The sequence below is a fragment of the Monocercomonoides exilis genome (genome assembly GCF_001643675.1).
Source record: "Monocercomonoides exilis strain PA203 chromosome Unknown scaffold5-2102611, whole genome shotgun sequence".
Taxonomy (NCBI): domain Eukaryota; phylum Preaxostyla; order Oxymonadida; family Polymastigidae; genus Monocercomonoides; species Monocercomonoides exilis.
The window spans coordinates 451,037-468,982 of NW_027150550.1; the positions used below are offsets into that span (position 1 = coordinate 451,037).

At 41.2% G+C, this 17,946-nt stretch overlaps 3 protein-coding genes across 3 annotated transcripts; 1 reads left to right on the plus strand and 2 right to left on the minus strand.

The window, feature by feature from the left end:
• Positions 1 to 30: 30 nt before the first annotated feature.
• On the minus strand, positions 31 to 3,530 carry MONOS_6376 (uncharacterized protein; the record flags this gene model as incomplete). The annotated part of the gene is made up of 2 exons (XM_067876604.1): positions 31 to 1,377; positions 1,580 to 3,530. 2 exons carry the CDS (start codon positions 3,528 to 3,530, stop codon positions 155 to 157), a joined length of 3,174 nt encoding a protein of 1,057 aa, XP_067734168.1. The 3' UTR covers positions 31 to 154.
• Positions 3,531 to 5,330: 1,800 nt separating this feature from the next.
• Positions 5,331 to 14,817, plus strand: MONOS_6375 (uncharacterized protein). Its single transcript, XM_067876603.1, has 2 exons — positions 5,331 to 6,351; positions 6,435 to 14,817. Exons 1-2 carry the CDS (start codon positions 5,368 to 5,370, stop codon positions 14,328 to 14,330), a joined length of 8,880 nt encoding a protein of 2,959 aa, XP_067734169.1. The 5' UTR covers positions 5,331 to 5,367; the 3' UTR covers positions 14,331 to 14,817.
• MONOS_6374 (uncharacterized protein) lies at positions 14,725 to 17,938 on the minus strand. The gene has a single exon (XM_067876602.1). The coding sequence runs from the start codon at positions 17,783 to 17,785 to the stop codon at positions 15,578 to 15,580; it is 2,208 nt and encodes a 735-aa protein (XP_067734170.1). The 5' UTR covers positions 17,786 to 17,938; the 3' UTR covers positions 14,725 to 15,577.
• Between the last annotated feature and the right edge of the window lie 8 nt (positions 17,939 to 17,946).

The window sequence follows — 17,946 nt, forward strand, 5'->3', positions numbered from 1 at the left end:
GCGAAATGGGAATATATATGATCACAAATATTTTTTTTTTAAATTTTCTTTTTTCAATAATTAATTTATTTTTCAATAAAATTTTATTAATAAAGCAAAGACAAAAATAATTTATTGTAATTTCTCGTACTAAACTTGAAAGAAAGCCCAAAGATCATTTTGTTGATTGAATCAAAATATTCACTGATTCGATAGCTTCCTTGGCAGAAGGTCTTTTTTCAGCCTCAACCTCGTGGCATCTGTCCATCAACATCAGCAGCACATCTGCTTCTGCTTCAGACAGCCCCAGGCGCTTGCAGCCCTCCGAGGCCAGAAATCTGTCTGGCCGCTCTCCAGTGCCTATCTCATCCAAGGCATCAGTCGATGAGAGAGTCTCAAAGGGAACACAGCCTGTCAGCACCTCCCAAATAAGCGTCCCAAACGAAAACATGTCCGACTTCTCTGTCACCGTCCGCTTCTCGTCCCCTTCTGCCCGCTCGCGTTCGCGCTTGTTCGCAAAGAGCCTCTGATTGCGATGTGCTCTTAGATTCATCGGGTTATCTGCAAACACATGCTCTGTGGATGAAGATGCACCGCTATTTTCATCTGAGTTCTCGTTGCTTTCTTCTTCTTCCTCTTCTTCCAATTCTTCCAATTCTTCCTCACTCTCCTCAATCTCTTCATTTGCCCCTTCAGCTCGTTTAGCAGCAGCTCTCTCTAATCTTCTCAGCCATTCATTAATCTTCACCCAGTTTGTGTCATCTGCCTCTTTATACCCATTCTGCTTGCAGCCTGCTCCTACTCCTGCTTCATTCATCCCCAGCAGCCATATTTCAGGCGCTGCCCATCTTTTATTGTCTGCCCCGCCAGAACAGCACCACTCCACAACAAGCGACCCTTTCTTGCGCAAAGCAAAGCACACTGAAAATGTTCTAACTGCCTCATTGAATGTGAATACATTCTCTTCAATTTTTTCATTCGAGGCACTTTCTCCATTAGCAGTCAGACTGTCTTCTCCGGCTTTCCTCTGCGAGCTGTGGGGAATGCACAAAATTGTGTGAGAAGACAAACACCCAAAAACATGCTGTTTGTGCTGTTGCGTATGCAAATGGTGCAATCCGATGGCAACCTGCTTCAAAATGATAAGCAGCTGCTTCAGAGAAAAACGATAATTCTGTATTGGCTTGTTGGGAAGTTTTTGTGAGTGTAAAGAAGAAGAAGAAGAAGAAGCAATGGATGAAGAAGATTGCCGTAATGAGTTAGAGTCATCTTGTGGATGAAGTTGGTAATAAAGGCAATATGAACGATGGACTGCATATAAGTCGAATGGCGGATCTATTGAAATGGCTGGAATGAATTCTTTGAGTTGGCTACGCTGGCTTCGCAAAAGCTCAATTTCTGATATTTTTAAGTTAAAGGGAAATAAACGAACGCAACGAAAAAAAAGAGAGAAATAATGTTTTCATCAATTGCATTTCAAAAAATAAAAAAGAGTCGAAAAAAGGTTGCTCGTTGAATTTCATTCGAATTCATAAATTAAAAAAAAAAAAAAGAGTTTTCATTTTCTAAATTGAATAAAAATTCTGATTTATTGTCATACCTGAAGCATCTGTACTGTCTGCCATTTTTGACTTTAATTCTTTATATTGAATGAGATGAGTGCTCCATTTGTGAAGTGTTTCGAAGGATTCGATTTGAGAAGAGGTGTTGAATGAAGAAGAAGAAGATGATGATGATGAAGTGAAAGATTCATTTGAAAGCAAATTGATAGTTTTTCCCGTTGCATTTATTGGAGATGCATTGACTTCATTCAAAATGCAATCTTTTTTGCTCCCTCTTTCAAAGCCAGGCAACTCAAAATACGTCTGAGATTTGTCTGCCATTTCCGTTCCAATGAGCTTGTCTTCGATCTTTCCAAACACCGCCCTCAAAGAGGAGCCCTCCTTCTTTTTGCTGCCTTCAAACGCCCCAGGCATCCTCAGTGACTCGACGCTCAGCAAACTTTCAGTCCTTTCTGAATCGTGTTCGCTTCCTTCTCTTTTCGAAGCTGACGACGAGCGTGTTTCGCTGTGCCCGATGAGCAAATGAGTAGATTCGTCTTCCTCGTCCCTTTCCTTTTGGCGCAAATCATCATTTTTCACCCATCCCACCCTTGTCACTTCAATGTTTCTGTCAACAACTGCATATGCATCGTCGATATTGAACCCAGAATTGCCGTCGCCCACAAACTCCAACCCGTTTTCGTCAAAGCTCTTCATCTGCACATATTTCCCGCCTCCATCAGAAGCAAATCTTCCTTCGCCTGCAGCACCACTCCTCTTCCTCCTCCTTCCCTCTCTTTCTCTTCGATTTGCCCTCCTCCTCTTCATATACACAACCATGAACACAATCACACCAACAGTTACCAAAGTACATACCACAGATCCAATAATCAGTGCTGTATTTATACTTTTTTGTTTTTTTCTTTCTTCCTCTTTCAGTATTCTTTCCCTCTCTCTCTTCAGCTCTTCTTCGCTCGGACGCAACGTCAGCCAAGACGGCAATTCAACTCTTGTTGGATTTGTTTTGTTCCGTTCATTCAGAATTTTGAATGTCTGATACCAAAGTCGAACATGTGCCACAGTTTGGTCTCTTCGTATTTGCTCCACAATTTCTGCGCTCAGCTGCAATTCTCCGATCATTTCATTCTCCGACAGCAGAGAAAGCGAAAGAGGCAGCAGCAGATGATCAGACTTGAAACTGGAGTCTGTGAGTGTAAGTTCCAATTCTGCAGTAAGAGAGCACAAGAAGAAGTTGGCTCCAGCGATTTGAAGATATAACACAGTTGCAGCAGCAGAAGAAGAATTTGAAGCTCTGTCAGAATCATTCTCGAAATTGTTGATTTTCAAAGGAATGTCTCTATCGTTCGTATTTGGCGGATCTTTCTTCACGGTCACATTCTGAATAGCTGGCTCAAACATCAACGATGACACATCTTTCACAAACTTTCCATCAAATTTACATCCTCTCTCTTCTTCTTCTCCTCCTCCTCCTCCTTCCTCTTCTTCTTCTCCAACTCCTCCTCCTCCTCCTCCTTCCTTTTCGTCTTTCTTCCATTTTCCAGAAACAAAATCGTTCAAGATCCAACGTGCCTTCGCAGCATAGGGCTTTTCTCCATTTAGCTCCTTCATGCTCTCAATTCGGACTTTTCCACCGCTGCTGCAAACCAAATTGCGCTGTGGAGGTGTCTTTTCAGAAGATGACAGCAGAGATCCATCAGAAAGAGAAGTCACCTCTGCGAAATTATAGTCATAATTCATTCCAAATGTGTTTTCTTTCAGAATAATCATTCCACCACCTATAACACTCAGTCCGCCATAGGAACTTTCAATGAAAGAACAGTTCAATATTTCTGAGCCATCCATTGCGTCAATCAGAACAATCATTCCACTGCCCCACCAGCAGTAATCTGTTGCATCTTTTTCATTTAGATCGTCTTCAAATGACTCTTCATTAATATCTCCAATATTTTTACCATGTTTTTCTTTGATTCGAGGCTGTTCAATAAACATGCAGCTTTCAAATGAAACCAAGCATTGCCGGAACGTTCCAATAGATCCTATTCCATCTCTTTCTGTTTTGCTACCTTTTCGCGTGCAGGCCACAAATGTACATGCATTCAAATATGTAGAAAATGATTCTGAATTATTCTGATTTCGATTTGTCGATAAAAAAGGTGAATGTGTTGAAGTGTATTCAACTGTGAAACAACTGCTTCCACCTTTTGTATTATTATTGCAACACTGCTCAAATCTACTGTTTGTCACGTGAAATTGAAGTTTTAACTTTTCATTGTTTGATAAATGCAGAAGTCCAAATTCTGAAAATGTTGATGTTTCTTTAAAACTGCATTCGCTGATTGATATAGTTCCGCTTCCTGAATGATATAAAATGCATCTATTATTATAATGAAGCCCGATAAAAGATGTTTTACTAATTAAAATCTGAGTGTCTTCGGAAAAAATGAAGTGAACAGAGAAAACTTCATTATAATTTGTGGTAACTTGAACAATACTGCTTGATAATTTTAAAATACTATTGGCCATAGCTTGAATCAAAGAATACTTTAATAAATCAAATGTTTGATGGTCGAATGTCAGTTTTTTAAATGCTACACAACTTCTTTCAAGTTTAAACATATTATCGTAAAGATCATTTTGCTCCAGTTTCACACTTGATCCTTTCTCAGAAGCATTAATAGGCTTCTTAAGTTTGATAATGCATCCTTTTGCGTTTTTTCCAATGATTGTCGTTGAAGTATGTTTTAGCTCCGCCGATATCTCAGAATAATTACCAAGATCCAAATGGATCCGAGATAACTCCTTTCCAATATCAATTGAATGTGCAATTGTCCGGCATGGATCATTTTCTCCACAACTTTGATTGTCATTTCCAGAAGGTGATAAAAATAGTTCTTTTTCAAATTTTTCAAATGATGTTTGTTTTAAAAGTTTTATGTCATCTATTTTTTCATTGCACAAAAGCATGTTTTGTTCATGTAAACAAAAGCAAAAGTGTACATTTGTAAAATATAAAATAAAAAAGGAAATTATCATCCAATAAAATATATTTTGGGCAAATTATTAAATAAGAAAAATCTATCTTTTCACGTTATTTCAAGTGTTAAATTATGAAAATTGTTCAAATGAAACAATTATCAGGCAATTTTAAGTTCAAGCAAATATTCTGATGAAATAACGAATGCCGTAAGATAAAATTTTTTTGTAAAATAATTCATTTCTCACTTTATTATTTATTTATATGTTTATAAAATTCAAAATATTATTTGAAGTGTGAATCTGGATGAGCTGAAATATTTTCGATATTCTTTTTATTTTTAAATTCTAAAAATCATAAGAACTTTTTGCATTAGTTTTGAAAATAATTTCGAGAAAAAGAAAAAAATTATTTAATTCGAATTGATAAAGATAATTTATCTGTGTTTGTTTGTTATTAATTTATTGATATTAATAATTAATTGTCATATTTTGAAGATAGCTTCTTTCTGAACGCAGTTGCATCAAATTTTCGAATTAATAAACAATTTGACTGAAAAGAAATGAAATTTCGCATCTTAATTTCGTTATAATACATATATATTCCGAAAAGATTCTAATTATTTGTTTGATTTAGCTTTTTTTTTTTTTTTTTTATCAAATTTCAAAGAATTCAACTGATTTTGACATACAAAATGAAAAATTTTGTTATTCACAAAAAAATGTGATTAATGATACCTCAAAAACATTTAACTCTTGTTGTTATTAAAACAATGAATTTTTTGATCGAACTATAATAAACTATTTGTCGCCCATAATTATATTATATTTTAATTCTTTTTTTTCCTCCTGCATGTTGAAGATTGTGCTTATCTGCTTATTTGAGCACATAATTGGATCATACATAAATACAAATTCAGAAAATATTGATACCATTGTTCAACCGAAAGATGAACCGATGAAAGAACAACAATATTCGAAATGCACATTATCGACTTTCCTGCAGAACTTCGAAAACTTTTCTCAATCAGATTTGATGAAGAAAATGAAGAATATAAAAGATAATTGTGAAAATAAGAAATTGATAAAAGAGAAAACTTTCATTCATGGATGCTTCCAAGAAAAGAACGCATCGATAGGATTAAGAGCGATGAATCTTTGCCAGTCAAAAAGAAACAGTTTATTTCTTGTTGATTCACTCTCATGTGCAAGAATCGAAGATTGCCAAATTTTCATTGAAAAAAGCCAAACGAAGTGGATTGTGGAGAGTTTTGGAGGAAGAACTGTGCTTTCAAATGTTTCGCTTGCTCCTGAGAAATCAAAGTCTTTTGTTCCCCTCATTCAGCGTGTCGGGAGAACAAAAAACTGTTTTGAAAGCTTTTCCTCTTTGGAATTGAATTTCTGCCGTTTCTCCTCATTCTGCGTTGAAGGAACCCAACCATTTGTTGGAAGCTCTGATGCACAGGGTGTGCTTGTGAGTGGATGTGCATTCAAGAATGTTTCGCATTCAAATGTTGAACAAAATGTTTGTCCACAAAGCATGAAAAGAAACATGCCTGGAGGAGAATACTTGGTGACAAACAGCCAGTTTTCTTCTGTGGACAATGCATATTATGGAAGCATATTTGACGGACTGACGATGCAGAGCGGAATGTTTGGGGTTTTCAACAGCTCATTTGAGAAAAGCACAAAAACAGTCATAACAACAAGATCTACGAAAACAGAAGGAGACACAGAATTTATCGATTGCATTTTCAAAGATTTGTCTGGTGTTAATGGTGGCGCAATTGATCACATTTCAAGTGGATCGGCAACAATTATTCGTTGTGATTTTGTGGTATGTTTATTCTTTTCATATATTTTGTAGAATTTCTTTTATCATCATTTTCGCCTTTTGTAACATTGAATAAACACTTATAGAGATGTTGGAGCTTTGTTAATGATGGAGCAATGCGGTTATGCCGAGGAACTCATAATGCTACAAACTGCACATTTTCTTTTTGTTGGTCAAACGGATTCACAGGTGGAGCAACCTTGATCGAAGGAACGGTGGGGATATATGTTGGATTGAACTTTTCTTCCTGTTGGGATGTTTATGGAGGAAATTGTGTTCACTTCAGAAACAGTCAGTCGTCACTTTTTGAATTATGTTGTTTTGTAAACGGTACAACAACAGGACATGCCGGAAGAGGTGCTTTGTTGGATTTCGGTACAGTCGTCGCAACAATTTCAAATTGTCTTTTCAAAAATAACACAGTTCTAAATGGAAATGGGGGAGGATTTTCATGCGCAATTAGCGAAAATAATTATGCGTCAGAATTTGCATTGTCGTTCTGTTTGTTTGACAACAATACTGCGACTGAAGGACACGATTTCTATGCTTCATCCCAATATGCGAGTGTGATAAATTCCGATTGCTTTGTGGGGTGCCGTTCGCTTTCATCGAATTTGACAAGTCGAAGAGTAGTGATTGAAGGAGGATCAGCGAGTGATGACTGGATTCCATTGTTTGTTGGAAAAGTGAATGCAAACAGTGGAAATGGAACAGATGAGTGGATATGTGGCACAGCTGACAGGCCATGCAAAACATTGAACCATTCGCTGTGGATGTCTGATGTGAGGAGAGAAATGCAAGAGTTTGTACTTGGAGAAGGCGTATATGGGGACACTGAGCTGGCGGTGAATGCAATGGGGATGAAGTTTGAAGGCAGTGGGGCAAGTCTAACGAGCATGGAGCCAAGAGCTGAGGGAGGTGCTGGGATGAAGATCACAAGTGGAAAGCTGATTGTTGAAAAGATATGCCTGGTTCACAATTCTGGATTGTGGAAAGGATCGCATCTGCTCAAGATTGAAGGAAGGGCAGGAGTGGCAGAGCTTCGAGATGCAGTGTTGAGGAGTGAAAGAAATGCAGAAGGGGATGAGCAAGCGGAAGTGTTTGAGAAGGGCGTCGTCGAGATTGGCGATGGAGAGTTGATATGCAACAATGTTTCAATGAAATGGATGAAGAGCAAACTGGAGCTGGTGAGAATTGGTGCAGCTGGAACTGCAAGGATTGAAGCGAGCACATTTTTGGAGATTGAACGAAGTGAAGGAGATGGGAGTGTGTTTTGTGGGGTTGTGGAAGATGGAAAGGAAATGGAGCTGAACGGTATTTCATTTGAAGGTTGCAAGTGTCTGAGCGGGAGCGGTGGTGCATTGTGGTTGGAGATGAAGATGGGAAGCAAGGTGGGGATTGGGAACACGACAAACTCTGATGTGAAGACGATGTTTAAATCGTGCAGTGCAAGAGGATCAGAAACAAGAGGGAATGGGGGAGGAGGATATGGAGGAGGAGTATATTTATATGTCTGCGAGGGGATGAGAGACTTTGTGGTGAAAAATGTTGGATTTTCGAATTGTGAGGCGAGAGCTGGGAAGAACATGTTTGTGAGTGCAGATGATTTGCAGAAGGTGATAAACACAACAACAATTGGATTTCAGCCGAATATGGATGTGTATGATGAGCTGAGTGGGTTTGAGAGGAGCACCGCAAATGAAAAGCTTGCGATCGCTCTTGTGGTGTATTTAAGAGAAGTGAGTGTGCCAACGATTGTGGGAAGCGAAGAAGGGGTGCATGATTTCAGCAGATGTGGGAGTGAAATGTTTGCATGCCGGACAATCAAAGGAGCGGTTGATGCAGTTGGATCAGCAGAAGAGCATAGAATTCGGATGAGAGAAGGATACAAGCTCGATGGCGAGGCAGTTATCGAAGGTGGTCATTTTGTGTTTGACACAGAGAATGAGTTGGGTGAAATCGTTGTTGGGACAGATACTGAAAAGCAACAGGATGCACTTCTCATGCTTTCAGCAGATACACAAATTATGAAGATGACGCTGGTTCTGAAGGAGTCACTCTGTGGAAGAGAGGCGTTTGTTGATGTGATGGACAAAACGCTTTCAATGGAGAATAACAAAATGAAGATGATGGAAGGGGTGACTGCTGTTGATTATGAGTATGTTCGAGTGACTGGAGGGAAACTGGTGATGAGGAATTGCGAGATCGTGGAGGGAAAGGATGTGATCTTTGGTGGAAATGGGATGCTATCAGTGAAAGGAGATGGAGAGTTGGAGATGGATGGCGTTCTATGCAAGGGTGTTGGATCAACAGGTGTTGATGGGATTGTGGTGGTATCATCGAGTGGAAAGAGCCATATTCACGATTGTGAGTTTGAGGGAAAGGAAGGATGCGAAAGTGGATTTGGGAAATGGAGAGGAAGCTGGAGCGTGGAGATGGAGAATGTGAGTGTTGCTGGGATGAAGCGAAGAACAGGGGATGGGGGATGCTTTGCTTTTGGAGGAGGAAATGGGATAAAGATGAAAGGGAGGAATTGCACAATGAGTGGATGCTCTGTGAGTGAAGAAGAGAGCAGCGGAGGTGGGATAAAGGTGGAGCTTGGCGTTGCATCAGAGTTTAAATTGGATGAATGGAAAGTGAATGGATGTTCTGCACAAGGAAGAGGAGGAGGGATATTTCTTTATGGATGTGCAGGATCGAAGAACGACTATGCGCTGAATGATATTGAACTTGGAGGGAACAGTGCGGCAGAAGGGAAGGATGTTTTTGTGGAGTGTGACGATCTGGTTGTGGGAGTTGTGAAGGAGAAATTTGTGGATATCAGAGGGAGAGAAGGGGAGAGCGTCGAGATGGAAGGGATTGACAGAGGATATTTCAAAGAAAGAGCTGTCTCATTGGATCTGTTTCTGAAGGAATATGTGGGAGACGTGGTGGATGTGAGCAGGACTGGTGTTGATGTTATTGGATGTGGGAGCGATGCGTATCCGTGCAAGACACTTTTGAGAGGATACAAGAATGCAAAGCAATGGGAAGGGAAGAAGACTCTGAAGGTGAGTGGAGCTGTTGAGATCGAAGACAAGTTCGATGTGAGCACGCATGAAATAGTGAAGAATGAAGGAGCGGAAAGTGCGAGACTGACAGTGAAATCGGTGATTGAAGGAGAAGAAGGCAGCTATGTTCTTGGAAACACAGCAAGCATGCTGTTGAGAGGGATGGAGATAGGGCTGCCAGTCGAGTTTGTGCATGAAATAGATGTTGTAATTCTGTCAAGATCAACAGCAGGAGACGAAGAAGAGGCTGTTGTGGAGATTGAGAAATGCACATTTGTGGGAGATGGGACTGGGGTGAGGGAATATGCAATAATGGTTGCAGAGGGTGGAGTTGTGAGGATGAGTGAATGTGAGATATCAATGATGGATATGACAGAGACAGGATTTGCCTTTCAGAGCAGTGTTGTGGTTGATGGATGCACATTTTCAGAATGCAGAAGAGCAGTTTCAGGAGAAGGAGGAGTGATGAGGGTGGTGATTGGGAATGGAGAAGAGATGAAGATGAACAACACAAAGATGAAAACATGCAGATGCGATGGAAAGGGAGGGAAAGGAGGGTTTTTGTGGATGGACTGCCGGGGAAACGAGGCAGAGAAGCCGTTCATATTTGGTGAGGGATGCGAGATGGAAGGGAATGAAGCAGCTGTTGGAAGAAACATGTTCATATTTGCATCGAAGCTGAACAGTTGTGTGAGTGTTAATTCATTTATGTTTGATGTGGGGAACTGGAGCAATGATAGAAATGGATTTGTGGGGAATGATAGTGTGTTCACTGATACTGATTTGTTGCGCTTTGTTATTCTGTTCAAGGGCAGAACTGTGCATGTCGCAGAAGACGGATATGATGTGATGAGATGTGGGAGCATTGAAGATCCATGCATGAGCTTGTGGCAAGGGCTGATGCATGTTGAGGATTGTGAAGAAGAGAGAATGATCGAGATTATGGAGAATACAAGGATGGATGACAGACTTGATGTGTCTGGAATAAAGATAGAGGCACATGGAGGAACATTGATTGAGGGGGATGCGAAGGCAACAATTGTTGTTGAAGTGAAGCAGAGGATGGAAGGTGTGGGACTGGTGAACAGCAAGAATGCGGGATTTGAAGGGATCCGATTTGAAGTTGTGAAGAATGAAGAGTGCTTGAAAACAGCAATAATAGCAAACAATGAAGGAGTTCTGTCACTCACAAGATGTGCATTGAGCATTGAAGAGAATGAATTCGTTGGAGAGATTGTTTTTGTCCACCTGATTAAAGGAGAGCTGAAGGGAAAGGGAATTGAGATGGAAAGTGAAAGTGCGTGCAATGGAATGTTTATTGTTGAGAGCGGGTGCAGATGCATTGTGGAAGAACTGAAAGTGGAAGGATGCAAAGTGAAAAGTGGGGCATTGATATGTGTGAGAGTTGGGATGGAAGCAGATGAAAGAAAAGGGAATATTGACGATCAAGAGGCAGGGATTGGGATTGCGAACTCGAGCATTGGGTGGGTGGATGGAGAAGGGAGTGATGCGGTTGTGGTGAAGAGCGAGGGAGAGGTGAGTGTTGGGGCAGAGGTGAATGGAACGAAAGTGGAGGGGTGCAAATGTGGAAGAAGCACAAAAGGAGGAGGGATGTGCTGGCAGATGAGCGCTGGGGGCTGGCTCCGTGTGAGTGAATGCAGCGTGGTGCAGTGTGGATGCTCTGGGATCAGTGGGCGTGGAGGAGGAGTGTATGTTGGGGCAGAGGTTGATGGGGTGTTGGACTTTGTGTTTGAGGGAGACAAGTTCGAAGGGAACACGGCATATATTGGGAGGCACATTTTTGTTGCTTGCCACAACATCTCTTCACAGATCAACGAAACACAATTTGTGATGGATTTGAGAGGCATTTCTGGGCAGGCACACATGATCTCAGGATCAGACGCAACAGATCACAGGGATGATACAGACTTGATGCCATTCATCACGATATATCAGTCATCGACGATCTTTGTGAGCTCTGGAGGAGCAAAAGGCGGGGAGAACAACAGACAATGTGGGAAAGAAGACAAGTGCTGTGAAACGCTGGGATATGGGCTGGCACACATTGTGCACGAGTATGGAACGCGAGTTGTGGTGGATGAAGCAAGCGAAGTGGAAACAGAGATCAAGCTGGAGAATCTCACACTGCTGGCAAAGGGAAGCAGGGCAACAGTGGGGATGAGCAGATTGGTGAGGAAAGAGAAGGGTTGTGTTGTGGAGTGCAAGGGGAATGTGAGTGTGGAGAGAATCAGCTTTGAGATTCCAGAAGTTCTTCCAACAGAACACGAGCAGATATTTGGTGTGGAGGAGGGAACACTTTCAATGAGTGAATGTTGGGTGAAGCCAGCTGAAGGAGGCAATGTGTGCAGATTGCCAACGCTGATGCATGGAGAAAGATCATCAGTCACAATAACTGGATTAATTGTTTCACAGTTTGCATGTACTTCGCTTGTTGAATTTGTTGAGTGTGAGGTGAAGTTATCAGAAGTTGTTGTGGAGCAAGGTGAGAGCAGGAATGGGTTGGTTTTCTTGAGGAATGGAGAGATGAATGTGAAGGAACTTGATGTGGTGGATGTGAAAATTGAGAATGGGCCTGCTGTCAATATGTTGAGAGAGGGTGGAAATGAGAATAATGGAATGTTAGCAGATGAGAAGAGGAGGAAGCAGCTGAGAGGTGATGAGAAAAGAATGGATGTGATATTATCGAAGTTCAGCAACATCAGCCGAACAAGTGAAGGAGCATGTGGAGTGGAATGTGAAGACGGAGAAGGGAAGGTCATGCTGCAAAACTGTTCGTTTGCAGAATGTGAGTCAAGAAGCACTCGGGGGATTGAAGCCTCTTTTTGCAAGTGCACGAGTTTAATATTGGACTCAAGCATGTTTGTGGGTGCTCTTGAGGAAAATGAACAAATGAAAGAAAAAGAGGGATTTGAGAGAGATGAAATATGCAGATGGAATGGCTCTGTTGTGGATGTTGAAGAGAGCGTTGTGAGCATGAAAGATGTGTCAGTTTCAAACTCATCATTGGGTGGGCTGTCGGTGAAGGGAGGAGAGGTGAAGATTGTCTCAGGCCTCTTTGCATTCAATAGCTTGACAATTCGAGGCTTTCCATCAGCAAGAAGAAACATAATATGCTCTGATTCTGCTCAGCTGAATATTGTGAGTCTGAAGGGAGGAGATGGAGTGAAGGATAATTCGTCATTGTGGATTCTGAATGATGGATGCATCTTGAAGGGGATCGTTGAGGAGCGAGCATCACCGCTGTTTATCCCAATTCTTCGATCTGCCACATCAGAACAGAACGAAGAGCTTTTGAACGTTGTGTTCAGAGGAGCACTTCTTCTGCCATGCAATCTTTCTTTTCGGATGACTTCCTCCATTGGAGATGTTGAGCAGGTCGAGACTCATGAAATACCCGACTCGGGCTTTGTGAGCGAAGAGGAAGTTAATGTGGCAATTGAATCTGGAATTGTGAGAACAGCAGACGCAAATGCAGAGGTGAGCGTGTGCATTCTGTTTGGAAATACAGAATCTCTTTCATCAACAGATTCATTCATTTTGAAGAACAAAAGTGAAACTGAACCAAAAAAAGATGTAAAAATTGTTGAAGGAGGAAAAGAAGGAAAAATCTCATGGGCTTTGATTGTTTGCATTGTGATTGTGGTGGTATTGTTAATAGTATCCATAGTATTCATTGTTCGATGGAGGAAGGTGAAGAATGAAGCAGAAGATCTGAGAGAGATTGTGAATGATAACATCAGAAAAGATCCGAAGCTGATTGAGATGGTGACGATGGAGATGTCTCCTGAGGAGCAGTGGAGGAGAGCAGAGAGGGAGGCTGAGAAGAAGAATGATGAGAGGATAAAGAAGAGAATACATGATACGAATATGGAACATTCAGAGTCATCAGAGCATCTTCTATCTGAGAGTGGTTCAACTGAATACATTCTGGGGAGAGACTCAGACAAGATCCCAGAATGGGCACTGGAAAAGGTTGAAGAAGAAGAGATTCGAAAGAGAACTCCTTCACCATCCATCTCATCCACTTCAACGACTGATTCAGATTCCACTTTTATCCGACCAGAGAGCATGTGTCCAACCACCTCATCGATGTCGAATCTGGTGGATGCGATGGCATGCTCATCACCTCATGAAAAATTGATTGTGGACTTGAGAGATTCGCTGTTCATGCTGCTTCATGGGAGGAACAAGACAAAGGAAATGCCGATTGGCTCACTGAAAGAAAGAGAACAAACAGCTTCCCAAATTATGTTCTGGGTGGCCAATCTTGCGCTCCACTCATTTGATGAAATGGAAAATCCTCTTTCTTCTCTTTCCAACCTCAGTCCGCACATTGTTTTATTCTCTGAGCATATGGTAATCTGCATTGTGATGCACTCAGACTTCTTGTCTGATGATGACTCGGATTCATCCTCCATCTCATCATCAACAGTTATCACTTCTGCCAGTGATGATGATGATGACTCACTTCCCTCATCAGCATTTGAGGATGAGGATAGCTTCAAAAAAGAGTGTTTGAGGTGGAAGGCACCAGAACTGCTGATGAACAAGAAGCTGGGAGCGACAAAGAAGTCAGTTGGCTTTTCGATTGGGATGATGCTGTGGGAGTGCTTGACACTGCAGATCCCGTTTGGAGAGTATCCAGCAGAGGTGGCAGGGCAGAAGATTGTGAATGGCGAAAAGCCAAAGCCAGAGGCTGTTGAAAACTCGTCTTTGAGCAACGCGGTGAGATGCACAATAGTCCAGCAGCCAAACGATCGGCCGGCACTCACTGATTTGAAGAAGGAGTTCATCCAGCACTTTCCAGAAGGAGCAATGGTCATGACCATTGCTGATGCAGTTGATTACCAGATGCCATCTGAGTGCAACTCGCAGATCCCTGATTCAAGCAGCTCGCTCATATCATTGTGAGTGTGCGAATGGCTTCAACTGCATCTTCTTCAAAAAGCACAAATGGCATTTGCCAATGAAAGAGACTCAAATGAGGTTGCAAGATCTTTTCTGAACAGAAAACGGATCCTCTGAAAACGGTAATATTTCGATGCTTGTGGAAGTCTCGAGCATGCAATCCATTGATCTTTCGGAAAGATCGAGCGGAGTTCAAGCAGAGCTTTGTTAAAGCTGTGCGAATGCTGTTTGAACCGAATGGGAGACATATTATTTCAGTTTGTGGAAATTCATTTCAAGCCACTTTCTGAATAACGCTTGCTCCATTTTTTTTTTGCTTTTGAGTTTATTATCAGGTTTTGTTCTTGGTTGAGTGTGTGTATTTGATTATGTGATTCAATTCTTTTCGTTTTCTTCATTTTTTCTTATTTATTTATTTATTTATTTTTGTTTTTAATGAGAATAATGAATGGTTTTCTGACCAATCAAAAACGTGCTTTTGAGAAAAGTGCTTCCAAGAGTTGTTTTTGCTGTTTTGTCTTTCCTGGTTGCTTGTTTGCATGATTTTGGTTCAAAAGAAGAAACAAACAACAATCACTCAAAGCATCAAACGAAGAGCACATGGCTAACGATTGAAAAACTGAGCACAAAAAGTTTGGATATGAATGAAGGAGTTGAATAAACTTTGTGCAACTTTTTCAGTCTCTCTTTTCAACAGCGCGAGAGTATTTTGTTCCAAAAATAATTGAATAAAAACAATCTTCCTTCCCCTTGCGTTAGCCTTTCTATCTTCAATTCAATTGCAAACAATTGTTTTTAAATGAAAAATAATGTATCCAAGCCAGAAAGTCAAGTTCAACTTCAATCTGTCAAGCCATTGACAAACAAAAGACGAACCAACAATTTCAATTGCATTATTGCCATTTCAGATTTTGAGTATCGTTGAAAATCATTGCCTTTCGTTCGAATCCTTCAGCTGCTCTTTGGTGTTCAAAACCCTCAGGAAAGCAAAAACAATTATTCATTGATGCTCTTTTCCATTTCACTTTCTTTTGTTAATGAGTCTCCTCCGCAGTTATTTTCTCCTTCATTCACTCATCCCAAAAATCTCATTCCACAATTGGATCGATTTATTTTATTTCATCTTTGAACATGCACGAAATAGAAATAGACCCTTTTCTTTTTTCATGATGGCAATCGCTCGCATTTCCGAAGCAAAGTGGTAAAAAATACCACAAAACTTATCTGTTTTTCTTCATTCGTCTTCTGTTTCATTTGATTTTGGCTTCCTTCAACAGCCACTTCACCTGCTTGCCAAGTCCCGCCTTGCTCAGCTCTGCATCCTTCACGCTGCTCACCGCAATTCCCAAACTCTTTCCCGCTTCCTCTTCGCAAAAGCCTGCCCCTCCATAATCATATGCTTCTTGCCCCTTTCCGCTCTCACTCCTCAGTGACTCTGAACGCGATATATGGTGGCTCCTGTATCCATGTCGATGATGCCTGTGATGAGAATGGTCATTATTCATTGCGTGTTGCGCATCCCATTCTTCAATCAATTTGCTCAGTGAAGAGTTTTTATCTCTTCTCAGGAAGCTATTGTCACAATACCCATGAGAGCAATCATGATGTCGCCTGTGATGCCTGTGTTCATGCTTTGTGGTTGTCTTCAACGAACTCACCATCGAGCTTGCATCTGAACTGTCTCTGCAAAGCCTTGCTTCGCTATGCTCCTTCTCTTCCCCTTTGGGTTCATCATTTAATTCTTCATCTGCGTTTCCTCCTCCTTTTCTCTCTGATTTTCTTTTCTCCACACAATTAATACGAGCAGATTTCTCGCTAAATCCTCTTTTCTCAAATCCTTTTCCCAATGCTAGTCTCTTTTCTTTGCCATCTTCATCGCCTTCATCATCATCATCATCAAATATCAAGCTCTTTTTTTCCTTTATGCGCAAATTCTCTTTCCGCTTTCCCCTTGCTTTTTCCTGACTCAAAACATCCTTCGTTATTTCTTCTCCTCCATCCTTTTTCTTCAAAATATTATCATAATCTTCTTTTTTAGCATCTTCAATATATCTTCTCTGCAATATGTGCTCTTTTTCCTCTTTTTTGTTTACTGTGCTTCCTCTTCTTTTCATCTTTTGCGCTTCAAACAGATCTTGGTCCTCTTCTTCAGATGCATCTCCAATCTCAAATATCTCGTCTCTCCCAATACTAATTTTCTTGCCTATTCCCGTTTCCCATCTCTCTTCCTCTCTCCTTTCAGCCTCGTAAATTCTTGGCTCTTTTCTTTTTCCTCCTCCTCTTTCGTCCACTTCTTCTTCTTTAATTCCTGTTTTAGTCTTCTGTTTCCTTTCTTTTCTATCCTCAGCAGCATCATCAATGTGCCACTCATAAATCCCTGACCCCCGCTTCAAAGTGTCGTATGCTTTGTCGCTTTCTTCTGAGCTATCTCCTTTTCCCTCAGCAAAATCCTCCATCTTGCTCTCCCCGCATCCCCCAATCATCGCAATGTCTGCCAAAGAGACTGTAATAGGACTTGATGCACCTTCTCTCTTGAGCACAATCTGCTCTGAAAGAAGCGAAGAATATGGAAAGTCGGAAGAAGGCAAATCGATCCTGCTGATATCAGCTTCCAAAGATGTTTCGCCTGAAGACAAAGCAGTCTCTGCCTTCATTTCTGTATTTTGCTTCGAAGATAATAAAGGTTCGTTCATTAGAGACGATGCCACTGAAGAGGATTCCCTTAGGCCTGATGAAGACAGAGAAGTGGTTTCGCTGTGCGACATTTTCATCTGATTCGGTGAATCATGCAATGCATTTGAGTTCGCCAGCAGAGATCTGTCAGTCTGTTCAGCTGATAGCCCTTGAGTTGCATTGGCACTGTGCTCTGCCTTTTCTTCCTTCATTCCTCCACCCAAAAAGCCCAACCGAAATCGTTTTCTCGGGGGCTGCATGTTGCTCATTCGATGGAGTTTTTCATCAGCGCTTGCAGATGCACGAGCAACAATTTCTGCGCTGATGTGTGCCGCATGCAATTTCAGTTCATCTTCTTTGGCAGCTTCTCCAAGTCCGAAAACGCTTCCCAAAAAACCTTTTCCTTTCTCCCCTTCGTTGGCCCCTGATTCTTTTCTGTTCACCTTCTGCTGCCCTTTCTTGCTCTCAGCATGCCCCACATTCACTTTTTCTTTTGATGTAAGTTTTTCAGTCATCGGCAAAAACAAGTCATCCTCGTCAATTGCCCCATGTACTCCATATACTGTGCTAGATGACTGCACGGCTTCGCCGTCTTCTATCTCGCGACTCGTTCCGTCATACACCTCCGAAAACAGTTTGTCAAACTCTTCGTCCCATCCCTCTGATTCCTCCCAAGCTCCTTCGTCTTCGCTGCTCACTTCCCTTTCCTCTATAATTTGCGTGCATTTGTCTGCTGTTTTATCGAGACCGACTAAAGCAATCTCCATCGACAAAATACAATTCATAAACAAATTCTTCTTGTTTTATAATCCCAATTGAATCAAATTTATAATTTTCCCAATTTTTCTGGAATTCAAATTGCCCTAAGATTCTGTGCTGTTTGGCCTCCTTACTCCTCCGTGAAGCAAGAAAAGCGTAAAACAATTATATTAAAATATAAAAATGG

Coding starts and splice junctions, on each gene's coding strand:
- MONOS_6375 (XM_067876603.1), top strand. CDS start 5,368: ATGTTGAAGATTGTGCTTATCTGCTTATTTGAGCACATAATTGGATCA. Junction 6,352..6,434: donor TTATTCGTTGTGATTTTGTG/GTATGTTTATTC, acceptor AAACACTTATAG/AGATGTTGGAGCTTTGTTAA.
- MONOS_6374 (XM_067876602.1), bottom strand. CDS start 17,785: ATGAATTGTATTTTGTCGATGGAGATTGCTTTAGTCGGTCTCGATAAA.